Source organism: Panthera uncia, chromosome D4 (genome assembly GCF_023721935.1).
Source record: "Panthera uncia isolate 11264 chromosome D4, Puncia_PCG_1.0, whole genome shotgun sequence".
In the NCBI taxonomy this organism is placed as follows: domain Eukaryota; kingdom Metazoa; phylum Chordata; class Mammalia; order Carnivora; family Felidae; genus Panthera; species Panthera uncia.
Window position 1 is genome coordinate 950,926 of NC_064807.1, and position 25,665 is coordinate 976,590.

Consider the following 25,665-nt stretch of genomic DNA (forward strand, 5'->3'; position numbering starts at 1 on the left):
AGCCCAAACATTCAGCTCATTGGAGCTACAGCCTCAGGTCACTTTTTTGAAAATTGTTTTTTTTTTTTTTTTTTAATTTTTTTTTTCAACGTTTTTTATTTATTTTTGGGACAGAGAGAGACAGAGCATGAACGGGGGAGGGGCAGAGAGAGAGGGAGACACAGAATCGGAAACAGGCTCCAGGCTCCGAGCCATCGGCCCAGAGCCCGACGCGGGGCTCGAACTCACGGACCGCGAGATCGTGACCTGGCTGAAGTCGGACGCTTAACCGACTGCGCCACCCAGGCGCCCCGAAAATTGTTTTTAATTAAAAAAAAAAAAAAAAAAGGCAAAGCCCATTGGGGCCACACTGCTTCCCTCTTAACCATCTTTCGATAGAACTTTCTGGGGTTGGTCCACGGTAAAAGATTTTTAGGATGAATATCTCACGTTTCTATCAACTAGAAACAAACAAACCAAAATCAATAATATTTAAAGAAGGGACGCCTAGCTGGCTCAGTCTGAAAAGCATGTGACTCTTGATCTCGGGGTCATGAGTTTGAGCCCCATGCTGGGTGTAGGTTTTATTTAAATAAATTAAAAAAAAAAATATATATATATATATATATAGGGGCGCTGGGTGGCTCAGTCGGTTAAGCATCTGACCCTTGATTTTGGCTCAGGTCTTAATCTCACAGTTTGTGGGATCAAGCCCCTTGTCGGCCTCTGCCCTGACAGCATGGAGCCTGCTTGGGATTCTCTCTTTCTCTCTCTCTCTCTCTCTCTCTCTCTCTCTCTCTCTCTGCCTGTCCCCCACTCTCTCTCAAAATAAATAAATAATAAATGTTAAAAAAAGAATATTTGTTAAAATTTCTTTTTTTACATTTTATTTATTTTTGATAGAGACAGAGTGCGAGTGGGGGAGGGGCAGAGAGAGAGGGAGACACAGAATCCAAAGCAGGCTCCAGGCTCCGAGCTGTCAGCACAGAGCACGACGCGGGGCTTGAACTCACAAAACTGCGAGATCATGACCTGAGCTGAAGTCGGACACTCAACTGACTGAGCCCCCCAGGCGCCCCCCCCAAAAAAAGAATATTTAAAGAAAATAAACAGCATTTTACATTTCTACAGTTATTATCCGATTTGAGGGAAACACACCAAAAACCACACCTGCCCCCATCGAGGCTTATGAACAGCCCCCCTTCCCCAGGCCACCAGGGCCCATGGACACCACATCGGTCAAACTGGGGGCTGAGGAAGGTGCCCATGGGACCCCTTCAGGAAGAGGAGACCCCCAGGGTAGATCCTCCCCATCCCCTTGACAGGTCTGGCAGCACAGGTATGAGCCCACTTTACAGAGCAGAACACGGAGACCCAGGGCCTCAGACCTCTCTCCCCTCACTGCCTTCCCTGGTTCCTTTCCACGAGTCCATTCATTCCACAATGTTCCAGCGTGTACTGCCTGCTCCAGTTGTAAACTGAGATGGGCGGGTGGTAGGGTGTGGGCCAGACCCCAAATGCAGAGGCCACGGCTTCAATCAGCTCCCCAAGGCGTCCGTGTGGGCTCTTGCTTCCTCTCCAACAGCCGCCCACAAGTTCCTTCCTGGCCCCTAACACCTGCACAGGGGGAGCCACAGTCCTCTCTGAGATTCAGCACAGGCTTTGAGGTCGCTGTGGGGGCCGTTTGCAGGTAAACAGGGAGGGCTCCCTGGAAGGGGGGCTGAGGCCTGAAGGTAAGAGACCCTGGCATAGCCCAGGCACTGCTCCCAGTCTGGGCCAAGACGCAGAGACGCTGGGGCCCTGGGCAGCTGGGAGGGCAGAGGGGGGCGGGGGGAGGTGGTAAAGGGGTGGGGCCTGAGGGGCCCAGTTCCAGCCTTGATCACCGCAGGGCCTCCGCGATCTCAGGGTGATCTCAGGAAGGTGGCAGAACCTTCTCTAGCCCCCAGATGAAAACACTAAGCCTCGTGGCATCGGGGTGGGGGGGCCTGTCAGAGTCACGGTCTCTGCCATGGATGAGGGGACAAGGTTTTGGGGCAGGGGGTGGCCCAGGCAGTCTGTCATCTGAGGTGGGCCAAGTGCCTTCCCCACCTAAGCCTCAGTTTCCCTCCCTGCACACAGCGTTGCCGGGCTCTCCAAGAGGCCCCGGAAAACATGGATGGATGCAGCACCCCAGTACATGTCTCATATCAGCCACGGACCCACCTCTAGAACCGACCCCAGTGCCTCCTGCTGCTTCTGATGGCTTTCGTGGCAGGTGGCTGTTCTGAGCTGTGACAAGGGACACGGTTTCCCGTGGGATGTGGCAGAGGTCTTGGGCCACCCCATCTGCCTAACAGTACAGGGGGCCAGCACCACATGTTTGAACGCCCAGAACCCACTACCCAGCTGTAGACCAGCGAGAACAGTTTGTGTCCCTGACCTCGATGCCATCTGTCAGGGGCTGAACTGTGCCCAGACCCCCACCCCCCAAATTCAAGTGCTGGAGTCCTAACCCCAGTACCTCAGAACATGCCGTTTTTGGAGACAGTACCTTTCTACAGGTAACCAAGTTAAAGTGAGATCAGAAGGGCTGCCTCTAATCCAGTGAGACTAGTGTCCCTGTAAAAAGGGTAAATCTGGGCAGCGACAGAAATGTACAAAGGGACAGACGGCCATGTGAAGTTTGGAATGATACAGCCACAAGCCAAGGAACTACAGGAAGCTGAACAGAGGCCTGGAATAGATCCTTCCTAGGGCCTTTGGAGGGGACACATCTGCTGGCACCTGATCTCAGGCCCCGAGACAACATGTGTGCAGTTCTAAGACACTCAGCCTGTGGCACCGTGTTACAGCACCCCGGAACATACCGCCCTAAGTGGCCAGGCTCAATCTGGCATTTGGGACTCCTGGAGGCCTGGGCCAGCCGGTCCTACCTCCCCTCCCACTCACAAGCAGAGACCAGGGTTAGCCCTGTGTGCAAGCCCTGGAGATGGGCTGGGGGCCTCTGGCAGGGAATTCTGGGGCTCCAGCCTAGGGTGGTCTAGAGGGAGCAGGGATCACAGCAGGCCCTGTGGGCTCACCTGGCTTTCCCATGTGGCAAACGGGATATACTTGCTTGGTCAGGGGAACTGAAGAAACTCATCTTGTGTGGTCCACGGGTCTGAAGTGGGGACCAGATATTATGGGGTGACCGCAACTCAGACCCAGGAAAGGGGAGGGTCCCTCACTTATTCCACTGGCTCTGAAAGCAGAGGTGGGGATGGGCTGCCCTGCTGGGACCCTGCTCTGTGGTTCCAGGAGAACACTCACCTCTTTGTGCCACCTGCCAGGCCCTCCAGAGCCAGTCCTGTCCACCTGGGCCACCTTCTCAGGCTTCATGAGCCAGGGACTTCCGGCTGTTCTTCAAGCTTCCAAAATATTCCACCTCAGGACTTTTGCATCTGCTGTTCTTTCTTCCAAGATCACTTCCTCCAACTCCGCAAGAGACAAGCCTGCTTGGGAGCAGCCCTGAGCCACCCAGTGCCGCCTCTGCTGGGAAGTAGTCTGAGAGCCCCCTGGGCGAATGGCCAGGCAAGGACGCGGCGCCTGGGCGGGGTGGGGTCAGAGGGAGAGGAAGGGGCGGGCTGCAGCTCCGGGTCCAGCCCGGACCACGACCCGGGTTGCTGGGCCGGGGGCTGAGCCGGGAGAGGGCAGGTGCCCCGCCGCGTTCGTGAGGGCACAGCCAGACCCCAGGGGTCTGAATCTGCCCCCACCACCCGGGGCTCCTCAGTGAAGACCTACAGCATCGACCCCCCCAGCTCAGAGGGCCTGGCCCACAGGGACACGGATGGGGTTCACATGTGCCGCTCACGGAGGACACCTGGCCTGGGGAACCGGGGTTTTCAGAGGGGCGGGAGCCGAGGGCAAAGCCCGTGCAGAGCCCTGGAGCGAGACTTCCTGCACCGCCAGCTTTGCCCCCTGGGGGGTTGGGGCTCCCGCGGGGTCGGCCCCGCCCCCGACCTACGGGGCGGGGCCGGCCCTAGGGGACGTGTCCCGGGCCGCCCCGCCCCTCCGGCTCAGGCCCCGCGGTACCCGCCGAGCGGCGAGGAGCGCAGGGATGCACGGGGCGGCCTCGACCCCTCGCCGCAGGGCGAGGCCCGGGGGGCGCGCGGTGGACGCCGAACCCGCCCCGGGGAACGGCACAGGTGAGCGCCGGGGCTGCGGGCCACGAGCGAGGCTCTGCACCCATTTCACGGACCGGGAAGCCAAGAGGCGCGCGGCGCAGCGGGAGCGGGGAGGGGGTGCGCACAGCCGTGGCGGTGGGGGCGCGCAGCCGGGAGAAGGGGCGCACGGCCGCGTCCGGGGAGGCCCGCAGCCCGAGACCCGCCCGAGGACGACCCTCTCCGACCCTCCCCTCCCGCCCAGCCGGCGCCCCAGAGGAGCCGAAGCCCGGCTGCAGGCGGCCCGAAACCAGGCGGCGGCGGCGGCGGCGGCGGCGGCCAGCCGCCCCTCCGCGCAGGTGCGCGCCCGCTCCCGCTGCGGCGCCCGCCCCGCCCGCGCCCCGCTCGGAGCAGGGGAAGTCGGTGCGGCCGACGTGGGGACCCGGCCTCGCTTGGCGGGGAGGCTCTCCGGTGCCCCGGCTGGCCCCCCACCCCCAGTTCACAGGTGAGGAAACTGAGCCTGGCGGGGGAACGACTCTCCGCGGTCGCCAGGCTCCCGGGCCAGGGACGAAGTCTGGGGTCTCCGGAAGTGGGAGGACTGGCACTTAGCGTACTTTGTGACTGATTTCGAGAATGTTTTGAAGAGGGTTCACCTTCGTGCTTTGGCTGCGGTGTGGGCAGCTCGTCCGAAGCCCCAGGTTTGGAGGCTGGCTTTGGTGCATGAATGCGCCTAAAGCCTAACTGAGAAACAGAACCAGAGGTCCCTGAGGCTCACTTTAGCGGACACTGCCCCCTCCCCTTATGCCCGAAGGTCTCTGCACACCTGTGGCCCAGGCCAGGCTCAGGACTGGGCTCTTCGCACGGATGGAAGCGGGGCCTGGAGGAGCCCCCCTGGGTGCTGCCAGTCCTGCTTAAAACAGTCCCCACCCTGGGGGCCCTGGCGGGCAGCTCCTTCTCAAATGGGGAAACTGAGGCCCAAGGAGGCAAATTACCGGCAGAGGAGAGGTGCTTGACTCTAGGGGCAGCCTGGCCTGGTGAGGTGGGTTTATTTTCTTTGACTCCCCGTCCCCTAATACCGAATTTGGTGCGTGTGATGACCGTTTGAGTGTTGCCCCACTGCCGGGGAGGTGGGTGTTGACCAAGAGGTGGAGAGACTTGCACAAGACCAGCCTAGGACGGGGAAGGGGAGGCCCTGATGTGTCTGCATACAAAAGACTGTTTGCTGAGAATCCTGGGGGTGGGGGGTGGGGTCTCAGAGGCCAGTCCCCGCCCTCAGGCTTTCCCTGCCTCCGATCTTAGGGCTCAGACTCCTCTGGCCGCCCTGGGGGTCCCAGCCCATTAGCCCTTCCCCAGCATTTGGGGTTGAAAGACACCTCTCACCTGGGATGTGTCGCTCTGCTTCTGGCCTCAGTTTCCCCACGTGCTTAGTGGGCACTGCATGCCTGTCCCCGGCCTTGTGGACCAGTCAGGGGGAGTCAGGAAGGGCCTGTGCACCCCCCACCCCCACCACAATTGTTCTGCTCCGGGGTAACACAGTCATCCCAGACCCCACCATCCCCCTGCCCCATGGCCCCAGTCTTTTGAGCTGTGAAATGTGTACCCACTTGTCCCTGTGGGGTTGTGACAGTTTGGCACAAGCTACAACCTAGCAGTGGGGGCGGGGGCGTGTTTTTCCTTGCCGTGGTAAAATGGACGCATCACTCTGCTCTTCCAAAGTCTAGCCGCACGGACCTGGCGTCCCGGGGTCCACGTTCTTCCCTCTTCGCCCAGGTGTGGCTGGTGAAGGGGCAGAGGCTGGCTCACAGCAGGGGTTAAGTGTTTGTTGAGCGGAGGCCGGGTGCCCCGCTCGCCATGGAGGCCACCCGCTGCCCACAGGCCCCCGCCGGCCCTGGCCCACCTCCCGGGCTGCTCCAGCACTCCCTGATGGGGGAGATTGTGCAGGAACGCAGCCCTGCGGGAAGGACACGGTTCCCGCAGCCAGAGGTGACCCCCTCCCACTTCTGGAAGGGCCTTGAAGGAGATGCCTGGGAAGGGGGCCGCAGGAGGACCCGGATGATGAGGGCGTGCCATGGGCGTGACTCCTATATCCCTGCCGCACCGCTGATCTGCGCGCACTTCATAGAGGACAGACCGAGGCCCAGGGGGAGTGGTGGGAATTCAAGCGTGGCCTCCTTGTCCCGAGGTCCAGCTCCGCCTTCTGCCTTCACGTTCCTTCCCCCGCCCCTGGAGCTTTGGGTGGCAGCTCTTCCTGGGTGGGAACCAGCCTGGGTCTGCTCTGAAACACACTGGGGATTCCGCCAGTGTGGGCTGACCCACCAGCTGGGGGGCGTGCCGGGAGACCCCGTCTCCACTGTGGCCGAGGCCCGAGGCCCGGGCCTGCCCTCGGAGGGGACAGGAGACGTGCTCAGAGAGGGCGAGTATCTAGCCTGAAGACACACAGCCGGGGCTGTGGGCCCCCCCACGTGTGGCTGTCCCCCCCTGCTGGGATCTTGGGGGTCTCACCCTCCATAGAGCACATGTCACCCTTTGAACTCTCCTCCTTGGGTTTCCCTTTCCGTTTGGGGGAAACCCAGACGCAGATCAAGGAAGCAACTCTCCAGTGTCGCAGGGACCCAGGCCGGTGGTGAGCGGGCCCAGCAGCCTGTCTCCCCATCCCAGTCCCAGTGCACCTCTTCCCAGAACGGAAAAAAGTAACTGATTTACCAGGTCCTGGGGTGGGGGGGGAGCGGGGGGGAGGTCAGGGTGTGAGGGCAGTGTGGGCTCCAGGAAGGAGGAGGACGAAGCAAGCAGGCCTGTGGCCCAAGGTTCCAGATAAAAGATTAACAAGCGGGATTGTTCTTCACCCTGCTGGCCATGCGGGGCTGGGCTGGGGAAGCACCACCACAGGCCCTGCACCCCCCCTCCCCATGAGAGGGAGCATCCTCCTGGACCCGTTGGGGTGGGAGCTGGGGACAAGGGGCGTTCCAGGGCAAGTCTGCCCTTCACTGTCCAGGGAGCCCCTAGGGTTTGGTTTGGGTTTGTGTCTTCTTTGCAGTGAATCCATTTACTTTGTTTTTCCTGCTTTAAGATTTATTTGCACCTAGTAAAAAAGAGGTCATAAAAAAAGGCCATGAAGGGCCCAAGGAGCAATGCACCCAAGGTTGAGGGGTGCATAGGTCCAGCCAGAGAAGGGCTGGGGGGGTGCAGTGCCAGGTGTCTGGGCCAGCCACAGGTGGGAGGGGCCTGGAGGAGAGGACAGCGTGAGGGTGTCCTGCAGGATGCCCAGGGGCAGCGGGGTGTCTGTGAGGGTTTTCGGCAGCGACAGGAGGAGGTGGGATTTGCTTCTTAGATATCAAGGGAGGGGCTGTTGGGAGCCAGTGATGGGGTCTGGGGTCTCCAGGATGGGGAGGGGTCAGTAAGGGCTGTGAGCAGAAGCTGGGTTCGCCGTGTCAAGGGCCATGGTGTCTACAGCCCGCTGGCCCATCCGCCGGCCGTGGTGATTCCTCAGGACGTCTCTGGGAGGGGGTCTTGGGTGGACGTGACTACAGCCCCCCGCAGCCCTTTGGCACTCAACCACCTCCCTGCCCTGGCTGTGTGTCACCAGTTCCGTGGAAGGGTCTTGTGGGGACCCTGCCAGTGTACACGGGGGACATCAGTTTCCTCATCTGGAAAATGGGCTCAGCCCAGAGATGTGTTCGCTGGCCTTCTGGGCCCAGGGAAGGGATGCCGGAAGAGACCCATAGGAGCCTGGGGGTGTCTGGGGTGCCATGGGCTGGGTGCTCAGAATGAGGCATTGAGCCCCCTCCTGGGGAGTGTTTCTGAGCTCAGGCACTGCTCTGAGGTCTCCCTGGGGTGGCCTTACTCTTCTCATGACCCTTGCGGGAGGGCAGTTCACCCTGTTTTGCAGATGGGGAAATTGAGTCTGAGCAAGGTGAGGCCCAGGTCTAGGACTCAAGTCAGACCCGGTGGAGAGGGCCTGAGGTTTGGGGGCTGGGGGCTTCCCGGCAGGGGCAGGGGCACCTTCCCACCACAGCATCCTGTCCGGGACGTGGGGCTCCCGGCCGGCCCCCCAGGGAAGGCATTCCCCTCTTCTGGGCAGGTAGTGGGCAGGGCTCCTCCCCCTCCTCTCACCACGATTATTCCTCTGGCCCTGTGTTTGGCCGGCCACACACTGATGCTGTGGCTCCCTGCCTCTGACGGGTGTGAGCTCGGCTCGCTGCCTGGAAATACAGAGTGTGAGGCCGCAGGGCTGGGGCACGGAGCCAGGACCGCACTTAAAGCCCCCCACTCTGAGTCTCTCGGAGACCCGCAGACCCCCACCCCACAGTGTGCTCGCTGGGTGGGCTCTAAATCCTGTCTCCTGTCTGCGGGTCGGTGCCGCCCCTCCCCCTTCCCTGACGGCCCCCTCTCTCTGTCCCCTTTATGGCTCTGAGCACCTTAGGGAGAATCACTTCTCTCCTTTCAGCTGTGTGACCCATCCCCTGGGTGGAGAAACCCAGGATGGGCATCCTGGCCACCCCCACGGGAACCGGCAGCAGCACAGGATGTGAGTGACAGAGGGGCCCTCCCCCAACCCGTGCACACAGGGCGAAGCAGTTCCTGAGATGGCAGTGCCGTCTGGGTACTTCCAGATGGGTCACAGGCCCAGAGCAGCAGGTGCGGGTGGCGGGGGCAGGGGGGGTTGCCGCAGAGCCCGAGGGGTCTGGGCTGGGCCGGGCCCTGGCTGCCAGGCGGTGACATTCAGCGGTGACACTGGCTGGAGGCTCTCTCCCCTTGTCTTAAATATCACAGACGCACCTGCAGAGCCGAATGGATTTATTACCACACCTCCCAGCCTGACCCTGCCCTTGACACTTCACCAGGCTGCTTCATCACCTCTGCTGCTGCTCTGGTCTGTCCCTCAGGGCTCCTGACCTTCTTGAGAAAGTTCTAGGTGTGCAGGCCAGGCGCTTGGTGCGGGTGCTGTGAGCGCTCCCGGCCTCTCCCCCTGGCCAGCCTCCTCCCCAGGCAGGTCACACGGGGCAGCACCGAAAGAGGCTGCTTAGCGGCCCCGGCCCCAGAAGCAGAAGTGGCGGCTCTAAATTGAGGACTAGGAAGTGTTGGCTCCCTGGTGACCCCGGGGGAGGGGCCACGTGGCCGGCCTGTGGCTGCCGTGCTCCCTCTACCCGGTTCCAGAATGCCCCGCCCGCCTCCTGGCCGGGATGACAGCCGGTGTCCTTGTCCACGGGTCCTGGTGGGGGCGCTGGCTGTAGCCCGGTGGCTGAGACAGCCTTTCCGTCGCTCCTGCCTTGGCGCCTGTCGAGGCCAAGTGTGGCGGTCAGTTAAGAGCCCAGAGTCTGCAGTGTTCAGTCCCAGGTCAGTGAGCGGAAGCGGGCAGTGTCCACCTCGGGGGCACAGGGTGGGTCCCCTGCCCTCCAAGCCGGGGCTCTGCGCGCACACACACACACCCCACCCGCCCCGGTACGCCAGTCTTTTCCATCTTGACCAAGCTAAGGGGCCAAAACAATACCTCGCATTTCAAATTTGCACTTCTCTGATTGACACAAGTATTTTCCTGGAATTTTTAGGAGCTTTATTGAGATGTCATTCACCCATTTAAAGTGTGCATTTAACGTGTGCAGCTCAGTGGCTTATAGTACGTTTTCAGATAGGGACAGCCATCACCACAGTCCTTTTTAGAACATTTCATCACCCGGGAGAGAAGCCGTGCGCCCTCCAGCAGTCTCCCCCCCCCCCCCCCCCCCCCCCCCCCCGCCCATGGCTAATCTACTTTCCGTCTGTGAGGATTTGCTTGCCTCTTCCAGACATTTCCTATAAACAGAGTCTGACAACTTGAGGTTTTGTGACTGGTTCGGCCACACTGTGGCCTGTGTCGCTGCCCCTCTCCTTTTTGTCGTCTGGTGCTGTTCCAGCGGGGCTTGTACCATTTTCTATTTATCTGTCCACTCATCCGTGTGGACGTTGGGGTGGTTTCCACCGTTTGGCTCTCGTGAGTGACGCTGTTGTGTGTGTGTGCGCAAGTCTGTGTGTGGGTGTGTTTTCATCTCAGTTGTGTTGCTTTGCGGGGCGGTGCTGCACCGCGTGGTAACGCCCCATGTGACCGTCAGGAAGGGGGCTTCACGTGTTGTGTTCCCACCTGCAGGGCACGGGCTCCAGGTTCTCCACCCCCTGGGGACACCTGGTCCTTTTCAGGGACAGGTGCTTGCTGGACTTGAAGCAGGGACTCCCTGGTGATTTGATTTGCATTTGCCTGAAGGAAGGACGTTGAGCATCTTTTCATGTGCTAACGGGGGCCACTGGTATGTCTGTCGAGAAATGTCTGTCCAGATACTTTACCCATTTTTAAATTTGGTTATTTGTCTTTTATGATGGAGTGAGTATAACGGGGCATCTGGGTGCTTCAGTTGGTTGAACGGCCGACTCTTGATTTCGGCTCAGGTCATGATCCCAGGCTGGTGGCTCGAGCCCCGCCTTGGGCTCTGCACTGAACGAGGGGCCTGCTTAAGAGTCTCTCTCTCTCCCTCTGCCCCTCCCCACTCTCGCGCGCACTCTTTCTCTCTCTCAAATAAAATTTTTTTCATTTATAATTCACCATAATAACTTCCGCACTCTAAACACAAGTCCTTTATCAGATATACAGTTGACAAATATTTTCTCACACTCTGTAGCTTGTCTTCTTACTTTCTTGATCATGGCCTTTGAAGCACAAAGATTTTTAATTTCAGTCAAGTCCCATTTATCTATTTTTTGCTTTTGTCGTTAGTCTTTTGGTGTCGAATCAAGGTCAGGAAGATTTATCCCTCTGCTTTCGTCTGAGAGTTCTGCAGATTTAGCTCTTACATTTAGGTCTGGGATTCACTTGAAGTTCGTTTTTGTGCCTGCTGCGGGGAGAGGGCCAGTGCTGCTTTGCCTGTGGATGTTGTTGCCCAGCACTAGCTGCTGGAACGCCGTTCTCTTCCCGCCGGACGGTCCTCGTGCCCTCATCAAAGCTCACCTGACTTTAAGAGTTCATTTCTGCACTGTCGCTTCTGCTCCATTGGCTCCGGGTCTGTCCCTTTCTCACCGTAGCTTTGCGGAAAGTTTTGAAACAAGAAAGCGTGAGTCCTCCAACTCTGATGTTTTTCGAGATAGTTTTTGTTGGAACTATCCTAGGTTTTCTGCATTTCCTTAAGAATTTTAGGACCCTCCTGTCAGTTTCTGGAAAGGCAGCAGCTGGGACTCTGGGAGGGGCTGTGGTGTGTCTGCAGAGGAGCCGAGGCTAGTGTGGCGGTCAGTCTCCGGCCCGCGGGCACGTGCGACTTCACCTCCGGGCAGGACCTTTATTTCCGCCCGCAGTGTCTTGTAGTTTTCGGGGTTTAAGTTTTACTCTTCTTTTGTTCACTTTATTCCTAAGCGATGTATTCCTTTGGACGCTCTTGTAAATGGAATTGCTTTCTTTATTCCACTTTGTTCCCTGCCACTGTGCTGAAATATGATGGATTTTCGGGTGTTGGGCTTGCATCCTGCAGCCTTGCTGGACTTACTAGTTTCTGTAGGTTTTTTAGTAGATGCCTGCGGATTTTTGGATTCGAGATGGTGTCAAATGGAGGTTTGCTCCTTTTCTGATGTGAATGCTTTTTATTTAATTTTTTTTTAAACTAATTGCCCTTCCCCTGGTTTTTGAGACATTGGTTTTTCTTTTCTGATTTACCTGTTCTTTTCTTTTGTGATTGTTGACACCGTCTTAGTAATTTGGTAGTGCGGTCTATCAGGGAAAGACCCGCTCTGGGACAGGTACCCACACCCCCTGCTCTGCTGCTGACTTAGTCCCGGGCCCCTCCCCTGTGGAACCTTGGTTTCCTCGCGGCAAAATGGAGACGATGATTCTTCTCCGCTGTCCTCTGAGACGGTTAGGAGTGCTGCACGAGGCTAGGAATGAGGGTGCTTCTTGGCCAGAACATTCTATCAGAGCTGCATTGCTGGTGGGGGTAGTGATGCTGGTGTCGGACACCTGCACACGGGGGCCCACATCCTCCCAGCCGCAGGAGAGACGGGGACAGCTGCGGCCAGTTCCCGCGGTGTGTCACCCAGCCTTGCTGTGCCTCAGTTTCCCCATCTGTAAGGTAGTGATGGACTGCCCTGCTCACAGGGCTGTAGCCAAGCACCCAGTAGGTTCCCAGTGTTAGCTGATCCAGGAGTCAGCACCCCACCCCTTGCACAAAGCATGAGGGCCCCCGGCTCACATTCTGCCCCACATTTTGGCCCGTGAGCCCCCCTCCCCCCAGTTCTCGGTGAGGCAGAACAAGGGGTAGACTAGTGCAGCGTGGCAGAGCACAGCCAAATGCTGTCACTCACAGTCACTGCCCATGGTGAGGCCTGGGGCAGCCACGGCTCCTACTGTTTTCCTGACAGCACGAAGCGGGGCCGATGCTCAGGCTGCTGCCCCCTTAACAACCTCGCCCTGAGTGGGGCAAGGCCAGCACAGCTGGACAAGGGGTGGCTTGACCTCCCCCTGCCTTGGTTTCCCCTCTGGACAGGTTGGATGTGCCAGGCATGTGCGTGTGTGGCTGTCCCGAGTGACAGCCGCTGTCCTGGGCGGTCCTGGGTGTGCTCTCCTCCCGCAGCCTATGTGGAATGGGGTGCCATGGTGGCACGCATGGAGCCCCCGTGGCTGTTTCCAGGTGGGCGTGGCCTTGGGGGGCACTCTAGCCCCCTGGGGGTGTCCTGGGTACAGATTTTAAAAGCAGAGCCCGCAGGGTTTGCTGGCGAGTCGGCTGTGGATCAAGAAGTGTCCACGTGTCAGGGCTGGAGCACGGAAGGAGCCGGCCTGGTGCTGCCGTCCGAGTGAACACAGCAAAGGCCACGTGTCGCGCAGCCTGGCGAGTGCAGGAGCTTGGCTGGGTCACAGCGTGCCAGGCTGACGGCAGAATGTCATGGCTGGTGCCTTCCCTGGGCATTGTGCTGAGCAGGGGAGCCAGACACAGGGCACGTGGCTGCGTGCATATGTCCGTGTGCACACACACGTGTTCAGAAGGTAGCCTGGTGCCATCTTGCTGGTTCCGAATCCCTGCCCTGCAACACAGGAGCTGTGTAGCCTCGGGAAGTGACTTAGCCACCCTGTGCCTCGGTTTCCTAACCTGCCAAGTGGGGAGAATGGTGGCTCCCCAGGAAGGCACTGTCCAGGTTGACGTGTTAGTGCACGTAAGGCGTGCGTTCAGCATCCGGCACTCCGTAGGCTCCCTGTAAGCGCCAGCTGTTGTCATTGTGGCGGTCTCATGACGGTGCTGTGATTGCCACTCCATTCATACCGTCTCTGTACGTCCTTATGGAAGGACGGCTGGCTGGCATTTGTCACCAGGCTATGCCTTGCTTGGCCGCACGGGTCCACGGCCAGGCACATTGGTGGTTTCTGTACACGTGGGGGTGAACATCCTGGTGTAGAAATCCTGGCTGCAGATTTGTAATTCTTTCCTTTGGCTAAATTCTCGGATGATCCACGACACAAAGCTCTTCACACGTTTTCCCATCCAGAAAGGTTTGGATCCACCCAGAGCGGGCGTTCCCAGGCCTCTTGAACTTGGCACATGGTCTTTTTTCTCTTACAATTGGCCAGCTCGAGGGGTGAGAGACGAGGTCTCTGAATCTGCACATCCTCAGCTACCGTGAGGAAACAGATTCTTGCCTCTCGGCTCCTTGTGTTTTTTCTGTGAAGTGCGTGTTCCCACGTTAGCTGTTGCTTTTTATTTGGGGTCAGCTTTTGTGGATGAGCACGAAGATACCAACCAGCAAGGGGGTGGAACCTTCGTCCTGCGCTCTCCAGATCTCTTCCTGGTTGTTTCACCTGAGCTTGTTTGTGTCTTAGTTATTGGAGGAACGAAAGTTCTCCTTTCTTACTTTTCACGCACACTGCCCGTCTCTCCCTTCCCCTGTTTTTTCCTTGCTTCTGCCTTTGGGTCTACGCTTAGATACTAATTGTGTGCAGTTGGCACTTGACCAACACAGGAGTTAGGGGTCCTGACCCCCATGCAGTTGATATTTGGATACAACTTCTGACTCCCCGAAAACTTAACCACTAATGGCTACTGTTGGCCGGAAGCCTTACTGATCACATCAAGAGCTGGTTCACACCTATCTCGCATGTTAGATGGGTTATGTACCATATGATTACAGTAAAGTAAACTAGAGAAAAGAAACGTCATTAAGAAAGTCGTAAGTAAGAGAAAATCCATTTACAGCCCTGTCCTGTAAAAAGTCCACACTTAAGTGTACCCGAGCAGTTCAAAACCGTGTTGTTCAAGAGTCACCTGTGTTTGCTTTTCTTGTCTTCTGACACAGATTCGTTTTTTCAACACTGTGGTCTTTGGAACCTCTAAGGTTCACTTAATGTTGGGATCTGCTCCACGTTGGCCCCCAGGCCACCGGCCGAGTGGCTGCCACGCCAGATGGCCTGGGCCGTGGCACCTTACCCAGGGCGTCGTGTGGCTGTTGGAGCACTAGCGCCCTTCCCCGCCGGGGCTCCTCCCCACCCTCTGCTGTCCAGGGTAGGGTCCTCATCTCTGCTCTCTTCTTCCCTAGGCACGTGCACACGGGTGCAGCCACCCCCGCGGGGCACCCTTCAAGTCCTTCGTGGCGACGGCACTTCTGTGGGGACTGTCCTCGTGTTCCACTGCCCCTCAGGCCACCAGATGGTTGGGTCCGGCCTCCTCACCTGTGCTTGGAAGGGGAGCATCGCCGAGTGGTCTTCAGTGAGCCCCGTGTGCAAGTGTGAGGCCCGCTTCCCCTGAGCACCTGCAGGGGGGTGGGGGGCGGCTGGTCCCGTCATGTGGGGCGTGAGCGTCCACGGAGGGGATGCGGTGGGTACAAGTCCCCGCTAGGCCTCTGTAGGGTCCCGACCCCGCTGCGGGCAGCTGGACAGCCCCCACTGGGCCCTATGTCTGCACATGGACTCCAGGCCCAGCAGCCTCAACCCTCGCTCTGCCACTGACTTGGCCTGTCAGCACCGAGAGCTTGTTTGAGCTGTTCTCTGTCATCTTTTAAGCGGGCAGCTCTGTCTGTTCATTCATTCATTCTTTGATGCACCCACGCAGCAGACCTTCATAGGATATTGTGTGTGCTATGGATTCTAGAACTGGGGACACTGAGGGCCAGGATGCTCGCAGCCCCGGGCTCCCCGTCAGGGGACGAGATGGCTTTCTAGCTTTCAAGTCGTATTTGTTGTACAGGGTGGTGAAGGGTTTTCCAGAGGGAGGTCACTGTATCGTGTTGACGTGTGTCGGGCATCAAAGAGGGCTTCGTAGCCAACACGGTTTGGAACATGCTGGATTAATAGGCTACAGCACTTCTCAGAGCCTTTCAAATGCTCGTGTGCTGGATCAGTCTCTGAGAAGGAGGGCGCCCATCTGGATTAGGCTCCAAGATAACAGGGATTCACTGACAAGGAGCTTTCTCTCTGAGGGCCCATAGCCCTCAGGATGGGCATCTCATACGGCACTCCCTGTGGAGGGGGGACCCAGGCTGCGCTGGCCCCTCGCCCTGGGGTGGGACTCAAGACAATGAATGGCACCTGTGTTCTGGGTGCTTGTCGTGGCCGGGCAGGAAAGGAAGGCCCTAAGAAGTGCCCCACACCATTCCCCTCACCCCCACGGGCCAGAAGACGGATATACAGCTGCAGGGGCAGCCGGGAGAGCTCTTGGGTCTGGGTGGCCTGTGTTCAGCTGGGGCAGGGGATGGGGATGGAGGTGGGGCGTGAGCAGTGTCACCGCAGGGCAGGGTGTGCAGTGTTGCTCAGACTAGGACCCTGGGCCTTGTCTTCCCAGGATGCCCGTTAGAAGCCGGTAGAACACTGCTCGACCCATAGCTGAGGTCACACGGCTGTTAAGCAGCAAAGGCCCTTTGGCCTCAGACACAGGCATTCTTCTTGCTTTTGGGCCTCCTGGAAAGTGAACTGAGAAGGCACGTGGGCCCCTGAAGGGTTTACCAGCTTGGAGCACGTGGAAGCAGGCCACTGCTGGCATGTGGCTGCCATGGAACCAGGGGGCTATCACTGAACTCCTTTCAGAGCTTTTCTGGGTGTGCTGCTGTGAACTCCTACACACCCTCCGAAACCCTGCCCAAGCACCCCCCCCCTTTAGGGGACAGTGTTCCCTGACAGCCCCAGCCACCAGCACCTACCTCCCTGCCTCCCCCACGGAACGGGGTTGCTGAGAGCCTCGCGAGCCCTGTGCAGGAGGTGGCCTTGTCTCCCTCAGCCGTGCCGCCGTATGAGACCTTCGGCTTCAAGGTGGCCGTGATCGCCTCCATCGTCAGCTGCGCTATCATCCTACTCATGTCCATGGCCTTCCTCACCTCCTGCCTCATGAGGTGCATGAAGAGGAGTGAGCAGCCATCCGACAGGTACGCTGGCCCCAGCGGCCTCCAGCCCTCCCTGCCGCCCGAGCCTGAGGGCAGAGGGCGCTCCATGGGCACTTGCCATCCGTGCCCTGGGCCTCCGGCGGGTGTCCGGGGGCGCTGGGGCTGCCCTGGCTCCTCAGGGAGCCCGGCTACCGAGTGCTGCCCCACAGCAGCCTGCGACTCACAGAGCCTCGCGGCTCTGGAAGGTCTTTCCTAACCAGGCCGCACACATGGGTCTGGTCTGGGCCTCCTTCAGTCTGGGTCCGCTCGCGGCCCGGGCTCCGCGGTGCTGGGTGAGCAGGGTGACGAGCCAGAGTCCAGCTCATCAACCGCCTTGCAGAGGATTTGGCATCCTGAATGTCCTTCCCCCGTCTCTCCCCAGGGCAACCCAGCTGTGGCTCCAGCTGAGAGCCGGGGACTTGGATACGGTGCAGGCCTCCTACCTCGGCCTCAAGGGCCCGAACAATGGCGGCGGTGGTGGCAGGGACCCTGGGGTCCGCCCTGGCCAGGCGCACGACAACTACAGCTTCACCACGTGGGCACGGGCACGGCGAGGGGGGCATTGGGCGTGAGGGTGGGGGGCCCAGCTTGGTCAGGACGCCCGTCATCCCACACGCTGCCCAGCCTTACCTGGGCCTCAACTCCCACCACCCAATGCCTTTATCCTGGGAACTCAGACCTGCAGAGACAGGAGGTCCCCTCCCGGGGGACGCAGCAGGGCTCTGGGTCTTATCTTCTTGCACGGGCACACAGACATTCTGAACCGTTTACAGGGACATTCTCTTATGTCCCTTCCTCTGACTCCCGGAGTCTGGTCAAGACTGCACGTGGGCTGCAGATACAACAGCTCCCGGTGTTTCTAGCTTTCAGCATGTGCCCTCTGACCCCAGCGCTGGGGCTCCGGGCGCCTTCAGTGGGGCCGGCTGTTTTTGGCAGCTTTGTCTCTTGCGGGTTCTGGGCCGCCAGGCTTCTGCATGGCCACACTCAGGCTGCATCTCCCGGATGTGCCCCCTGGTGGCGCTGCTGTGGGTCACAGACGCAGGTCAGGCCGGCGCCCCGTGGTCACATGCTCTGGGGCCTCTCGGTTGAGGCGTCCACGTCACGTGATGAAGAGGGGACTCTGCAAGGGGCCATACTGCTCCCCCCACGGCCCTGACCTGTGGCCTGGGAGTTACACACATGGTGATTCTCTAATTGTGCCGCGACTCTGTCCTTCCTGTTGTGAGGAATGAGGATGAGCTCTGGCTGTTTACTCACTTTCTTTTTGGTTTTGCTGTTTGCACGTCACTCTGAACTCTTTCCTGAACTTTATTTCGGGGAGATGTCAGGAGCACACAGAAGCAGACGGAACGTGTAATGGGCCCCCTGTCATGCTCACGGTCACTGTCCCCGACCTCATCCGGGTGCACGTTTCCACAGGCTCCGGTCCTTTCCGTCCACCTGTCCCCGTCCGGTGGCCTTGCTGCATGGCGGCTGCCGCGGCCTCAGGGTCCTCCGTCAAACGGCCAGGGTCTTAGCAGTGCCTGGGCCGGCCGGACAGGGCTCGGGGAGTGCCGGCCGTCACCGTTCATCCTGCTCTTGTCTTGAGGCGCGGCTGTGGTGCGGCGGTCTGGCCCCGTGTCTGCTTGCGACGTCCCGGGCCCGGCGATGGCTGGAGTGTGGAGTCTGGCCCACGGGGAGGCACTGATTTCCTGTCTCCCTCCCTGGAGCTCCAGATGCACCTTAGACACACACTAGGCGCACGTCACGGTGGCGTGGCGGAAATGCTGCCTCGCCCCCTTTCCATCCGTGCACCACGTGGTCTGCGGTCCCCAGAGCGTCGCCCAGATGCTGCAGCCATTGCACTCGGGTTGGGGTGAATGTCTGCACTTACTCAGAGTGGTTTTCCTTTCTCAAGATGACATCTGGGACCACCCAAGAATGGACTGTTGAGGTCAACAGTCCGGATGTTTTTACTTCCACGTTCTTTCCCCAGGAGCCCAGCACAAGTTATCTGAGCCGTTTTCACAACAGCTGCACCGTCACCGGGTGTCAGGACTGGTCTCCCGCTCACTCCCTTAGCAGGCGCCAGCTTCATGCTCGTCGGCGGCTCCTCGGTTAACGCCGAGGTGTTCCCCACACCATCGCTGTCAGTTGTGTTGTTGGCTTTAGTCCTTCGGGGTTACTCTGCGCGTCGCCTGCTGGTGACGGCTGTTCTGGGAGCTCTGTGGGTCCTTGGGACAGAAGCGTAGCCACGGCCGCAAGTGCCTGCCTTTTTGCTCCGGCTGTGCTGTGGGGTCTCGGCTGATGTATTCTCTTCGCGGACGGTCAGCCGCCCCCCCGACCCCCGGCAGGTCTCAGAGCTTTTCCATTGCCCCCTACCCGGTGGCACCTTCCCTTCCCATTACAGACTGTGACACACCGTGCTGTGTCTTAGCTGGGGACGCACCAGTTCAGTGGGGGAGGAACGGCTGTCTCTCGGATGTGCCTTCCTAGGTAAGGCCCAGGGCCTCGAGCCCCCCATCTAGGTCAGTGGGGCTGTCTGGAGGAGGCCAGGTGTGCCCCCCACATTCCTGTTCTCTGTATGTTTCCCAGCAACTCCCAATAGGCCAGGCGCTGCTCTAACCTTAGCGGCAGGCACTGTTTCCATCCCATTTTAATAGAAACTTGTCCAGAATCGCACATAACTGCTAAGCGTGAAGCCGAGTTTGGACTCTGGCTGTCTGGCTCCAAAGTCCACAGCCTCACCCACCAAGCAGTCTTTCCTCTCCGCTAATTAACTGGTTCATTTACTTATTCATCAAACCAACATAACTTCTTAACTCCTACTACTTCCTAGAGCTTTTCTGAGAATTAAGTGTGGGGGGAGCAGAGATCCAGGCAGGCTTCCTGGAGGAGGTGATGCCTGTGGTGAACAGATGGGGAGAGTCTGCATTTGGGGGAAGGAGAGAGACAGCATCTTAAGTGGGGGCAGGAAGCAGCAGGGCAGTGTGAGCAGGAGACGACCCAGTGGATGGGGGTGCAGGCTCTGGTCAGGCTGAAGAGTGTGATTGGTTTGTGGGTTGGGGGTGGGATGCACAGAGGAACCGGAGATACAGACAGTGGGTGATCTGGCCCCAGGCCACCAGAGGACAGTCTGGAGGAGCAAAGCTGTCTCTGCCCCCAGCAACGGGGCCAGGGAGAGGCCTGGCCCCTGTGCTTTCTGCACACCCTGAATAAGCCCCCTTCCCCAGCACCACCCCAGGAAGCCCCTTCCCAGCTTGGAAGGTGGGCATGCTGCTCCTTGGACCACATACCTCATACGAGTGAGGGGTCTGAGGCCCAGGGAGGGGCCTCCTCAGGCTCAGGGCAGTTCTGACCCTGCCCCAAGCCCACTGAAGGCAGGGCCCAGGTGCCCGGCATGGGGGCAGTGTCGGGTTACACGGGGTCCCCGCTCTTCCCCCAAGCTTTGCCTCTTCTTCCTGCAGAGACCTGGGTGAGGGCACCAGAGAAATGGCTGGCATGGCCCGTGGCGTGGACAAGGACCCCTGGACCACCCGTCCTGCTGGCTCACCCCGTGCCCAGGTGATGGTGCACACGGCAGACCCGGGGCACACCCTGCCTGCCTCCTGGCCCGCTGCAGGAATGTCCAGGCAGCATGCGGCCTACGTCCCGGGGTGACTGAGGCAGAGGCCGGAGCCTGCCCTCCACACTGGGAAGACCAGGCCAACCCCACCACCCAGCCACCTGCATATCCACCTGGGCCCAGCTTAAGAGTGGTCAGTGAAATCACCTTCTGGGGTTAGGGATCCCTCAGGGTGCTGAGCTGGGGACGCCGGTGGGGTGTCCTGTCCCGGGGACGCCCAGCCAGAACAGTTTTTATAGACAGGCTCCCTTGGAACCAGCACGAAAGGTTCTGGAACCAGGTGCAGCCCTGCCTAGCCTGCTCCTTTAAAGAAACTGGAGGACATTTAAAGCAAATCTCACTTATAGCAGAGCAGGAGGCCGGGCAGCCGACCTCTCGGCTCCTGCTGGCTGCCTCATCTTCCCCGCAGGCCAGGCCGGGGCCTGTGAGCAGGGACCCAGCTGGGGTGCTGCCTCTGTTACCTGCACAGTAGCCACGAGGGGTGAGAGGTGGGAAATAAACCATTCTAACACTGGGAAAACAAAGATAAAGATCACTGTCTTGATTTTCAATCTCTGTTGTACTCAGGGTGTAAAACAACTCCCTTATTGTCACTGTTGCTCAGGGCCCCGGGCTTGCTGGGGCTCCGTCAGGCAGTGCCATCAGCAGCCTGCTCACAGAGACCTCAACGGCGGTGGCCGTCTCGAGGGGCCCGGGTCTCCTTGCACACTGGGGGCTGGTGTCCACGGTGAGAGTCCTGAGTGTCAGCCATGCCCTCCGGGGCCTGGGAAGTCCTGCCGGGTCACTGCTGCTGCATGCCAGCCAGCAAGGGGGCAGCTGAACTCCACTTCTGGATGGGAGGAGGACCAGGCACAGGGGGACACCTTCAAAGCCATCACAGTCCCCCAACCCTGAACTCATCAAAGCAGTTTGACAAGAAGATGTCCTGTCTTTTACCACCCAGCCCCTCTTCCTGAGGGGACAGACAGACAGCATACCTGTATGTCCACACCCATCAGGTGTGGCTCTCAACGTTTGCACCTGCTGCTGTGCTCCTCCAGGGCTCACTGCTCAGCCACGCCTCTGAGTGGCTCCTGGGGGCTGCTAGGTCCCACCCTCCACATCCACATCTGTCCTGGGCCGGTTAAGATCCAACCTCCAGTCTCCTGCATTTTGGGGTGGGATCTGTCTGGCCATTGAGAAAAGTCACTTTGGTTTGTCCTCTGACCTTCCCTGCTTCCTGCCCGGAGCCTCCGCAGCCACACTGGGGCCGTGAGGAGGGCAGCCTGTGGTCCTCAGGAGCCTGGGCTGCCCCCCTGAAGCCATGATTGTGGTGTTTCCCATCACTTACAAATATATCCTGATGCAGGCTACCCAGATTGGTCTGTCTGTCCCTTGGCTCTTGTGGGAAGCCACCCGCTGAGGGACCCTTGGGTGGTTTTCAGCTGTTGCATTTGGTGCCAACATCCTTTCTGTCCTGGGATGCTGTCCCGTAGGGTGGGTTTCAGGGTGGGATCGTGAGGCCAGAGGGTGTGTGCAGCCCTCACCTGGGCACGAGGCAGCTTTCACACCGCGCTCCCGTGGGGGGTGCTGGGGGACACCAGCTGGGCAACGTCATTCCCAGCCCTCAACCTGAGCAGTGCAGGCTCCACATGATGGTGTCCCCGGCAGACCTGGGCTCTCCCCAGATTCTCTGGCAGTGGCAAGCTGTGCCCCTGGGCCACGCGCCTCTGACGAGTCTGCAGGCTCAGCTGCCGGGGGCCGGGCTGGGGTGACAAGCTGCCGTGACCCCACAGAGGGTGGCCGTGATGCGTCAGAAACTGCTGTGCTCCTTGAGGGCTTTCAAGTCCTGCCGAGGCGAGTATTTTGTCCCCGGGTACCTGACCCGGGGCTCCCGGAGCGCAGGACGGGAAGACTGGGGTGAAGCGGCCCAAGGAGGGCGGCCCCGTTCTCCATTCCTAACAGCTGAGGGTGACAGATGGGGTCCGGCTGGGGCAGGCGCACGAGTGTCAGAGTCCTTGCCCGGGAGACCCAGCGGCGGGAGGCCTCAGCTGTGTGGCACGCTGGGCTCTGAACCCGTGTGTGCCACAGCCAGGGGTCTCTGGTGGATTGGGAGCGTCCCGGACGGTTCAGGGCAGAGAGGCGTCACCCAGCTGCAGAGAACAGGGAAGCAGCCAGCCCCAAGCCCCCCAAAACCAGTCCCACCTTGTACTGGGAAGAGAGGAGTGAACACCTTTCTTTCTGCTTCTGGAAACCCCAAGCTCACTCCCACGGAGGGGCCTCGGCACCTGCCACCGCCCCCACCCCCACTCGTGCCTGCAATGCTGCCAGGCCAGCTTCTCCACCCAGGTCATCATGGTGTTCAGGAAGGGTCCTGCTGCTGCGAGGAGCAAGCCCTGGGCCAGCCCCAGGCCCTGGGGTGGAGGCACACCTCAGAGATTTATCTCCCAGTCCTGAGGGCTGGGAGCCCGAGACCCACGTGCCAGCCCATGTGGTTCTGGTGTGGACCCTCGTGCTTGCACACAGCCACCTTCTGTGTCCTCACGCGTGCTGGGTGACCAGGGCGGTGGGCTCTCTGGTGTGTGGTTACAAGGACACTAATCGTAGGGATCAGGGCCCCACCCTTAGGACCCAGTTTACACTCAGTACTTCCTCAGAGGACCATCTCTAGAGACAGCCATGGGGCAGGGCCTCGATCCACGGATTTGGGGGACACGAGCATTCAGTCCGGAGCAGCCCCCTCGCCTCAGGGTTTATTTCTTGCTTGCGCTGTGCGGTCACAGGCCCCCAGCTGGGGGAGCAGCCCCATCCCAAGGGGGGGTCCACGACCTCTGGGAAGAGGAAGGGATGTGAAGGGTCCCTCAAGGCAGGGCTCTGGCCTGGGGGGCACGCACCTCACTCATGCGCACCACGCATTGACCAGACTGACGTCACGGGCCAGGAGGGTGACTCTCCTGGTGTGCCCTCCTCCTCTCCACCGCATGTGCTTCGAGGCCTGCCCCAGCCCTTCCAACACGCGAGACCCGCGGTGTTGAGGTGCTAGGATAGCTACGCCATCAGAGAACACCAGTCAGCCCTCAATACTGGGGCACGGCCGTTCCTGTCCCCAGAAGAGGCTGAGCAGCATCAGGCAGCACCCCATCCCAGGTAGAACGTCCCCCGCTCGGGGGACAGTGGCTGGGGGAAAACTGCCTTGTGAGTCCATTTCTCAGCAACTTGGTTATCTGTGTGTACCATTTATCCACTGCTGGACAGCCAGCCACCGGGAAACCCTGGCTTAAAACCACAGCCGCCAGGTTACCATTTCGTCTCCTGGTTCTGTGGGTTTGCTGGGCACATCTGCCCCACGGCCCTTGTCAGCAGAGGCCGGGCTGGAATCTTCCAGGGGTATCTCCACACATACGTCTGGCAAGTGGCTGTGACTCAAAAGTAAGCGGCCCAGGAAACAATGTGCGAGATTCCTCAGGCCTGAACATTCAGGGGTTTAGATGCACTTCAGCTTCTGGACTCAGCAGAGACGAACTCCTGATTCTACCTGCCCCTTCCACTCCCCCAGGCCCAAACACCGATTCCACTTTCTCTGAGTCCCCACATCCAGTCCTGCGGCGAGTCCTTGTGACTCAACCTCAAAACCCATGTGGAACCCACTCGGTGTATCCAGCCTCTGGCTCCTGTCGCCCCGATTGTTGGAGTAGCTTCCTGGTCTCCTAGGCTCCTTGCCTCCATTCAGGTACCACCCTGCACACACGTGTGAATTTCCACACAGAAAGAACCCTACCACAGGGTTGCTTTGGGGTTTTGAATTTCTAATTGTGGTAAAATATGCATAATATAAAAATTTACCATCTTAACCACTGTTACGCATACAGTGCAGGGGCATTAAGTACATTCACACTCTTGTACACCCATCACCAACATGTTTCCAGAACTTTCCCATCTTCCCAGACTGAACCTCTGTACCCCTTAAACACTCCCCTGTCTCCTCTCTCCCCAGCACCTGGCACCCACCATCCGATACCGTCTGTCTATGGACTTGGCTGCCATAGGGATCTCATGTAAGTGGAATCCTACAGTATTTGACCTTTTGTGTCAGCTTATCTCACGTAGTCTTTAATGTTCTGTGCAACCAATTTTGAACGTGTGGAGGGGGCTTCCCCGCACACCAACAAGCAGTTCTCAGAAACCAGCAGAGTGGCCTACAGTTCAACTCACTGCTGACCCTGTCTGCCAGGAGAATTCGATCCCACAAGCTGCGGGCTGTCCTAGAGTGTCCCCCACCTGCCATGCTGCAGACGCCGGCCGTAAATCCAGTTCTCACCCGTGCATCTGACCAACTGGTTGTAAATCAGAGGTTCCCACCATCCCTTCCTTGGATTGGACTAATTTGCTAGAGTCGTTCACAGAACTCAGAAAGATGCACAGGGCAGCATGTGGAGAGAGGACACGGAGAGTCCAGGCACTCTCCAGGCAGACCACTCTCCCACACCAACGCGGAGGCTCTCTGACCCCTGTCCCTTAAGGCACGATTGATCTATTCATTGGCCCTTGGGGATTGACTCAAGCTCCAGACCCTCTCCTCTCTCCTGAGGGGTGGATTGCAAGTTCTAACCCTCCAATCACATGGAGGTTTCTCTGGGCCACCAGCCCCATTCTTAGGTGACCTGGGGACATTCCAAAAGTCGCCTCATTAACATAACAAAAGGCACCTTTTTCTCTCCTTTAGGAAATCCCTAGGGTTTTAAGAGTTCTGCCAGGAGGAAGACCAAATATGTATTTCTTACTGTTAATCACAATATCACATTCAACATCATGTCCTCAAGGCTCATCCATGTTGCAGTAGGTGTCAGAATTTCCTTCCCTTTTAAGCCTGAACCCACTGTCTGGACACAGCGTATATACTAACCCGTTCCTCCGCTCACGCACACTGGCTGGCTTCTGCCTCTTGGCTACCGTGAATAATGCTGCTCTGAACACGAGTGTGCACACGTCTCTTGGAGACCCTACTGTTAATTCTTTCGTGTGTACAGAGGCTGTTTTCAAACCTATCAGTCAGAGATCACCACGCCCTCGTCTCAGCGCATAACCTCAAATACTGGGCCCTGGCTGCCTGGCCCGCGAGACTCTGCATGACTCCCCGGTCACCTCCCGACCTCACTGCTATTGCAGAGTCCAGTCCAGCCGCCCAGACTGTCTCTCAAGCCTAGAAAGGTGGTCTGTGCTTGGGCTCCTGCATGATACTGTTCCCCAGCCATCGTGTGGAGTTCTGCCTCCCTTTGGCCGGGCGTCTGCTTGGATGTCTGGTGCATTCGGTGTATAACTGCCAGGTAACCAGTTACCCTGAAACACAGTGGTTCAAAAACAATCGTCATTATCACCTGTTACTACAGCTCTCTGTTTCATGTGAGGTTTGGCAGGGTGGCTCTGGCTCTCTGTTGAGGCTGGGGCTGTGGTCTCACCTGACGGCTGGACAGGCGGGGATCCATCCCTCGTCACTGTCCAGGTACTGCCCCCTTTAGGCTGATCCCTCCTGGCTACTGGACGCCCACCGGCCTTTGTCCCAGGCTTGTCCTTGTTCCTCCTACAGACTGACCTGCGTGACCTTGGGTAAGTCACTTCCTCTCTCAGAGCCTCAGTTTC

General features: G+C 59.0%; 1 protein-coding gene across 4 annotated transcripts; it reads left to right on the forward strand.

Annotated features, from left to right (window-relative positions):
* Positions 1-4,004: 4,004 nt before the first annotated feature.
* SUSD3 (sushi domain containing 3) lies at positions 4,005-25,627 on the forward strand. Of its 4 annotated transcripts, XR_007459225.1 has the most exons (7): positions 4,005-4,142; positions 14,631-14,819; positions 16,304-16,448; positions 16,828-16,980; positions 19,892-20,182; positions 24,023-24,083; positions 24,752-25,627. XR_007459225.1 is itself a non-coding variant. In XM_049636994.1 (5 exons), exons 1-5 carry the CDS (start codon positions 4,055-4,057, stop codon positions 20,082-20,084), a joined length of 768 nt encoding a protein of 255 aa, XP_049492951.1. In that variant the 5' UTR covers positions 4,005-4,054; the 3' UTR covers positions 20,085-21,405. The 4 variants fall into 4 exon arrangements, 2 of the variants coding, with proteins under 2 accessions (XP_049492951.1, XP_049493122.1); XR_007459218.1 differs by having other exon boundaries at positions 24,023-25,627; XM_049636994.1 differs by lacking the exons at positions 24,023-24,083; positions 24,752-25,627 and having other exon boundaries at positions 19,892-21,405.
* Positions 25,628-25,665: the final 38 nt, after the last annotated feature.

Bases quoted from the DNA above. Each gene is read 5' to 3' on its own strand.
- SUSD3 (XM_049636994.1), top strand. From the start codon at position 4,055: ATGCACGGGGCGGCCTCGACCCCTCGCCGCAGGGCGAGGCCCGGGGGG. The intron at 4,143-14,630 runs GTGAGCGCCGGG...CTTCTTCCCTAG, and splicing joins CGCCCCGGGGAACGGCACAG to GCACGTGCACACGGGTGCAG. The intron at 16,981-19,891 runs GTGGGCACGGGC...TTCTTCCTGCAG, and splicing joins GACAACTACAGCTTCACCAC to AGACCTGGGTGAGGGCACCA.